The sequence below is a fragment of the Gossypium hirsutum genome, chromosome A11 (assembly GCF_007990345.1).
Source record: "Gossypium hirsutum isolate 1008001.06 chromosome A11, Gossypium_hirsutum_v2.1, whole genome shotgun sequence".
In the NCBI taxonomy this organism is placed as follows: domain Eukaryota; kingdom Viridiplantae; phylum Streptophyta; class Magnoliopsida; order Malvales; family Malvaceae; genus Gossypium; species Gossypium hirsutum.
In genome coordinates this window covers 123,039,412-123,046,914 of record NC_053434.1, presented here as the reverse complement: position 1 = coordinate 123,046,914, position 7,503 = coordinate 123,039,412, and the positions used below count along the sequence as shown (strand labels likewise).

Below are 7,503 nucleotides of genomic sequence, written 5' to 3'. Positions count from 1 at the left end.
TTAATATTTTTGTCATTTGTACATATTTTTATTCGTATAATAACAAATTTAGCCCTCAAAGTTTACACATTTTGTCAAATTGATTTTAATTTAACAAATTTATCTTGCAATCGTTTACACATTATGTCTAACATCTACACAAAATAAATAAACATCAAGAGCCAAAATTGTTATAATACCAATCAAAATTATGTACAAGTGACGAAAACTATTAATATTGTAGTTAATTGTCCTTAGTTCACTTCCAAAATTGATAGGAATTAAATTACTCCGTTTTTCTAAAAGGGCCAATTTGCATAATATTAAATTTGAGAGGGACCAAAGAGGTGTTTTTCCCCATTTTAATCTCATCTCACTACTACAACTGTTATTGAATCCAAACATATATCCTGTAACACTTCAAACACGATCCTTAAGGAGGATCCAAAAATATCGTATCATACTTTAAAATCATTATCTTGAAAACTGTTTCTGGCATAAACTAAATTAAATTATAGTTTGAGTTTAAACCATTTATTGTTCAAGACTAAATAAAACAGAACGCCTTAAAATCATAAAAATTTCATTGTAATTTCATTAGAATCATAGTTTCAAAAACATAAGTTTAAATACAAATTCATTCTTCAAAATTAAACATCTTGACATCACCCCATATCATGCGTAATACAAAATACTAGGAACCTCACAACAGCAATTGTCCTTTGGCGTAATTCAACAGCAATTCTTCCAGAGTGGCTTCAACATCAAACAATTCCGCAACAACTTTATCTCGTTAATTTGTCCAATTTAACATCGCTTCCGGATGAGATGCGTAGCCTAACCAGTTTGGAAGAGTTATGCATACGACAAGCTCCCCAGTTGGAGGAAAGATGTTGGAAGGACATTGGTGCCGATTGGCATAAGATTGCTCATATAGCTACAGGTTGGTATATTTACATATTTTATAAATTGAAGTTACATTGTTACTTCATTTATCATTTTCTTTTGCTAATTTGTGTAGCAACCATCGAAGACTTTCAGTGAAACGAATTTGGCAAATTCATGAATCTAAACGAATTTGGTAATTTATCTATTTGCTTTACACTTTGAATTTATAATAATCTGATGTGGTTACTTTTGTTAACAGCATAACTAATGCTTACTTTTGTCAGCATGAGTTAAACGGAAGATGCAAAATGAAACGTCCATTCTTCATGAGTTGATCCACCCACGGCACTCTACTCTATTTCCTGAGTTGACACGTACTTTGCAACAAGTAAAAATAAAAAACACGACCAAGATGTTTACGGCCTTACCCAGAGATGAATACGTTATGAACTTCATAGTACAAAGAAGTGATTTAAGCCTAACCCCTCGAACACTTGATGTAATCTCACCCTTGTACAACTAAGTAAACTCTCTCCCAATTCATTTTAGCAATGCAAGTGAAAATCAACATTCGGCACTGAGATGGTGCACACAATGGCACTCAATAATAATTCCTACTATGAACAAGTGTTTACTTTAAATTTACACATCACCCATGAAATAAATCATCTATATATAAGCTTCAAGATCAGGCAAGCTCTTCAGAAGCTCCGTGTAAAGTGGAATAATAAATTTCCAAAAGCAATATCTACGACAGTTGTCATGCTTGAACAAGGATTGTTCAAAAGCAACAATGAACTTGGAAATTATACATGCCAACATAGAATATGTTAAAATTGATCTCATTTAGACTGAGCAGTGCCCAAATGTAGAAACACTTACCAAAAGGCTGCCCTGCATCAATGAATATTGTGAATTTGAACGCCTCCAGGAGCCTGTCAATAGCATAGGTCCCATCTAAGATGGTAATTAGTTGACATACATATATATAAAACTCTTAAAACTACACTATTTATATAATCTTTTATTTTAAAAGTGCAACCATTTTGAAGGGTAGCATGCAAGCTTCATAGGCCTCTCCACATCAATGATTTTTTAGAATTAAATTATTAGAAGCCCTAAAATTGAAGTCTATGAAATGACAGATATGAAAAGGACTAACCTCTTCTTATGCATATAAATTATTGAAGTTGACAAATGCCTTTCCCCAATGGGTTACTGCACAAATTAGCAAAATATTATGAAAGATGGTAAGTAAAAAGTAGGATTATAACAAAGGAATTTCAAATGAATAATATTTTAACAAAGAAACTAACAGTAAGCATCCAACTTAAATGATATTAGAATGGAAAATGGCATGAGACACCAGAGTAAACAAACCTGATTATAATCGAATGTCCGGAATGTGAGCAATCGGCACCTATGTCCTTCGGACACCTTTCCTTCAACTGAGGAACTCTATGTATATTTAACTCTTGAATCCACTCCGGAAGCTGATGAAGAATGCATGTCCTGTATTTTTGGCTCTTCCATGGAACACATGCTGAAAAAGGAGAAGCTTAGTTAGGGGGTTATATTCGATCATTTGAAATTGTGAGATTAATATGATTTATAAATGTAAAGCAATTAAGTCATTACCTCCTCTTTTTCTGCATCTAATTTCTTAAAGTTGTCAAATGCCTTTCATAAAAATTCACTCCAATGGGTTACTACACAAATTAGCAAAAATATTATGAAAAATGATAATTAAAGAATTTGTACTAGGAGTAGTATTTCAACAAGGAAATAATAAAAAGACCAACCTGAAGGGATGTGAGCAATCTTGTACCAATCCGCACCAATGTCCTTCTTATACCTTTCCTCCAACTGAGGAACATATATATTTAACTGTTGCAAATTGGTTAGGCAACGCATCTCATCCGGAAGCGATGTTAATTTGGGAAAATCAATGAGCGAAAGCCATTGCAGATTTATTAGATCTTGAATCCACTCCGGAAGCGATGTTAAATTGGGAAAATTAGCGAGAGTAAGACTTTGCAGATTTATTAGAGATTCCCCTTTCATACCCTCTAAATCAACCACCTTGCAATCTTCTATTCTTAAATCTTTGAGGTCGGTGAAAGATTTCAATTTGGAGGGTGGAAGAGAAGAGGTTGAACATGATGGGATCTTAGCATCGATGTTCATCTTGATGGTCTGCTTAAACGGCCTTGAACTGGTGTTCACCAATTTTAGCTCCTTAAGTGATGGATACAACGGCATTGAAGTCAAAGGGCAATCTTCAATTTCTAAAGAGGAAAGACAAGGAAATGCCATGGTTGATGTTCCCATAACTGTTGTATCGTCCTCGTTGGAATCATCATCGATTGGTTTTGTGGTCCTCCACCAACTCTTCATATTCCGGCAATTCTTTAAGTGAAGATGCTTAAGCGATGGGAAGAATGATTCTGCTTCTCCTTGACTTCCTTTTGGGCTATTATCATCCATGTACTTCAGCTCAGTACAATTCCCAATCTCCAGCTGTTGAAGACGAGGTAATTGAGCAAAGGACGGGAGATGTTTGAAATTACTCCCAAATATTTCAATACGGACGAGATTTGGGAGCAAATAAAACCAACTTGGAAACTTGGCATCACCCCTCCATCCTACAATACGGAGCTCCTTGAGATTAGAATGGGGCTGGAGGTCTTCAAGTGACTTCTCATCATCACCATTACCACCGTTCCATATTAAATCCAACGATCTCAAATGTTGCTTCTCTTTCAAATTAGCAGCCTTAAACTTCTCTTTTGCATTTTTTACGAATCCCAAATTTCTTATTTCTAGCTGTCCCTTCAAGTTGTTAAGCCCTCTCAATTCACTTAGATCTGCACCGCCATGCGAACCATTTTTATCCACTACAAACATGCTTAACGTTTCAAGGGAAATCAGCTTTCCTATTCCACGTGGCATATGAGTTAAAAGACCACAATATTTACACCCAAGATGGGTAATATTTACCAATTTTTCAATCTTCTTGGGTAATTCTTCAAGCCCACTACACACGTCAAGTTTCAGCACTTGCAAATTTAGTATCTTGCAAATACTTTTTGGGAGAATCTTAATATCAGGATTACAAGAAAGATCAAGGTACCTCAAATGTTTCAACTTATAAATAGAGCATGGAATCATTTTAAGATTTAAAATATGTAATTCTAATACACGCAAGTATTTACAATTTGAAATTATAAAATCCCAAGTTTCGTCATGAAAATTTTGAATTCGCTTGTTTGAAGACCATATCAAGGTTCGCAACTTCTTTCCCCTAAACAAAGGAATTAATGAAGCGTTAATTGATATGTGGCGACATTTTTCACCAACCTCACTTGCAATGTTATTTGAATCTACAATACTGCTCTCCGTCCCTGTTACTGATACAGCTAGATCATGCATTAAATCATGCATTTTACATGTTAGCCCCGCCCCCAGATATCTTTCGCCTACCTCTTGAAAGAAACTTCTGTCAACTAAAATTTTAAAATACTCAAACCCGATCTCATCAAGAGATTGAATTGGACTCAATTGCTTTATGAAACCTTGTGCAATCCAAAATTGAACAAGAGTTTGTACATCAATTTCATGATCTTTTCGATACATTCGGCAATAAGCAAAGCAATCCTTTAAATGGGATGGGAGATGATCGTAGCTCAGCTTAAGCGTAGGTAGAATTTTACCTTCGTTTTGAGATATTCTAGCAAGTTCATTATCTTTGAAAGAACGCCACTCCTTTTCAGTTTCTTTGTAAGATAACGTACTTGCTATCGTCCTTATGACTAAGGGAATCCCACCACACCTTTCCAAAATCCGTTTTCCTATTTCCACAAAGGCTGAATCTGTTAAGTCTGTAGATCTTTGCTCAAATGCTATCTCTTTGAACAAAGACCAAGCATCATCACTAGACAAGCCTTTTAGAACATGAGGTTGACATTTACTAGTGATTTTGGCTACCTTAAAAGAGCGAGTAGTCACTATTATCCTACTTCCTTTAGCCCCACCTATTAATAACTCTTTTAAATTAACCCATTCTTCCCGGTCTTCATTCCAAATGTCATCCAAAACAAGCAAATATTTTTTCCCACCAATTTTTTGTCGAAGTTGTTTTTGCAATTTATCCATTTCGAGATTTTGATTTGGTGCTTGGTTAGTTGCAGATTTGATAATGTTTTCTACAATTATCTTGAAATCAAAAACATCTGAAACACACACCCACATCATCAACTCAAAATGATTTTTGACCGTTTCATTACTATAGACAAACTGCGCCAACGCAGTCTTCCCTAACCCTCCAAACCCCACAATTGGAATGATATAAACATTCTCTTCACTTTCAAACTCTAGCACGAGTTTTAGAAGAGCTGCTGTATCATCGTCCCTCCCTATTATTTTATCTTTAGGCACAAAAGAGTGCGTTTGCTGCCTCTTTTTAGTCATGAAAGAGGTTTCCACGGGGCCGTCACGCACCATGAAGCCCAAAGTGTTGGCCTTACTTTCAATTGAAGCTAATCTGGCCTTAATGGCTTTAATTTTCCGACCTATTTTGAGACCGTAAGCAAACTGGTTTGAGCTTGAGAAGAAAAGGCGTACCTCTTTCATCAACTATTTCCCACGCATTAGATCTTTCCGCAAAGCTTCGGTAGAGAAATCATCAAGCAAGTCGTCGGCATCATAAAGTACATATTTCAGCTCCTCAAGCCAAACTTTGACGCGATAGTCGGTCACCGATTTCTCTTCTGCATCAACGAGCAGAGCTTTGATGGTGGAGACACTGGTTTTGAGGTCATCGAGGTCATCTTTGACATTCCACCACAGTCCAATTTGAGAGACAGCGAAGGAGCTCAATGTAGTAATAAGCTTTACGGAGAGGTCGAAAGCAATTGATTCGGCCATTGTTGGTTCAAACTGAAATCAAGGCAAAAAATGATTGATTACTGCAAGAGGAGGAGTAAAATGAAAATGATTGGAACAAGATGAAACACAGGTGTGGATCCATACATGCAGAGGCTACGTATTTATATAGATGAAACACAAAGTTTTTAGAAATTAAATCCAATATTGCTTTTATTTTTTATTCCAATTGCTTTCCCTATACTAAAAATACATGATGGACCAACCTATTAGGACGAATTTTAGTTGCTAGTAATTTTATTAGATAGTTTCTTTTAACAAATATATTATATTATTATCGTTAATGTCCACTCATTAAGAAATAATTAAATCAAAATCACATGATGTTGCTCTTTATATATAAATAAAAATCTCAATATCTCTTACTTGATAATCAATATATATAGCACATGATGCAATATTGAATAAAAATCTCAGCTTGACTTAGCTTTTAAATTATTCCCATCACACTCAAGCTTTGGTAATTATATTTTACTTAATATATATCATGACTTTGACTTTTGGGTGACAATTATGATGTACTATAATTATATTTTCATTTGTTTATTACTATATTATTATTAGTTGGTGTTTATGAGTTGTTATGGTGAGATCATTTTGAAGATGACGCAATTCAGAAAAGGACGGGAGATGTTTGAAATTATTCCGACCCTGTATTTCAATACGGACGAATTTGTGAGCAAAGAAAACCAACTTGGAAACTTGGCATCACCCCTCCATTCTACAATACGGAGCTCCTTGAGATTAGAATGGGGCTGGAGGTCTTCAAGTGACTTCTCATCATCACCATTACCACCGCCCCATATTAAATCCAACGATCTCAAATGTTGCTTCTCTTTCAAATTAGCAGCCTTAAACTTCTCTTTTGCATTTTTTATGAATCCCAAATTTATTATTCTTAGCTCTTCCCTTAAGTTGTTAAGCCCTCTCAATTCACATATATCTGCACCGTCATGCGAACCATTTTTATCCACTACAAACATGCTTAACATTTCAAGGGAACTCAGCTTTCCTATTCCACGTGGCATATAAGTTTCAGCACTTGCAAATTTTGTATCTTGCAAATACTTTCAGGGAAAATTTCAATAACGGGATTGCGAGAAAGATTAAAGTATCTCAAATGTTTCAACTTATGAATGGAGCATGGAATTATTTTAAGATTTAAAATATGTCATTCTAATACACGCAAGCATCTACAATTTAAAATTATAAATTCCCAAGTTTTGTCGTGAAAATTTTGAACTCCCTTGTTCGAAGACCGTAACAAGGTTCGCAACTTCTTGCCCCTAAACTTAGGAATTAATGAAGCATTAATTGATATGAGGCCATATTTTTCACTAACCTCACTTGTAACTGCTCCCCACCCCTGCTACTAGTACAACTAGATCATGCATTTTACATGCTAGCCCTTCCCCCGAATAGATTTCTCCTACCTCTTGAAAGTAATTTCTTTCAACTAAATCTTTAACTAGATCTTTTTTTTTTAATTCTTATTAACCACTTTAAATTTTTTAAAAACTTTAATTAAACCCTCAAAATTTTTGAAAAATTAAATGCGAGGTTGGGCTACCTTTCTTCTCTTATAGTTAAAGTTTATTTGAATGCATGGAATTAGGCTTTCACATTGTTGAAAATTAGTTGTATTTTGATGCTTGGAATTTTGTCTTGTGCCATGATAGACCTTTATAAGTA

The 7,503-nt window shown here is 34.9% G+C and overlaps 1 protein-coding gene across 1 annotated transcript; it reads right to left on the bottom strand.

Moving 5' to 3' along the window:
* Nucleotides 1–1,280: 1,280 nt before the first annotated feature.
* Nucleotides 1,281–5,859, bottom strand: LOC107935761 (putative disease resistance protein RGA3). Its single transcript, XM_016868369.2, has 4 exons — nucleotides 2,670–5,859; nucleotides 2,506–2,576; nucleotides 2,248–2,410; nucleotides 1,281–2,085 (listed from the first exon to the last, which is right to left on the bottom strand). The coding sequence occupies exons 1-2, from the start codon at nucleotides 5,497–5,499 to the stop codon at nucleotides 2,551–2,553; spliced, it is 2,856 nt and encodes a 951-aa protein (XP_016723858.1). The 5' UTR covers nucleotides 5,500–5,859; the 3' UTR covers nucleotides 1,281–2,085; nucleotides 2,248–2,410; nucleotides 2,506–2,550.
* Between the last annotated feature and the right edge of the window lie 1,644 nt (nucleotides 5,860–7,503).

Bases quoted from the DNA above. Each gene is read 5' to 3' on its own strand.
- LOC107935761 (XM_016868369.2), bottom strand. From the start codon at position 5,499: ATGAAAGAGGTACGCCTTTTCTTCTCAAGCTCAAACCAGTTTGCTTAC. The intron at 2,577-2,669 runs GTTGGTCTTTTT...TAATTTGTGTAG, and splicing joins GATTGCTCACATCCCTTCAG to TAACCCATTGGAGTGAATTT.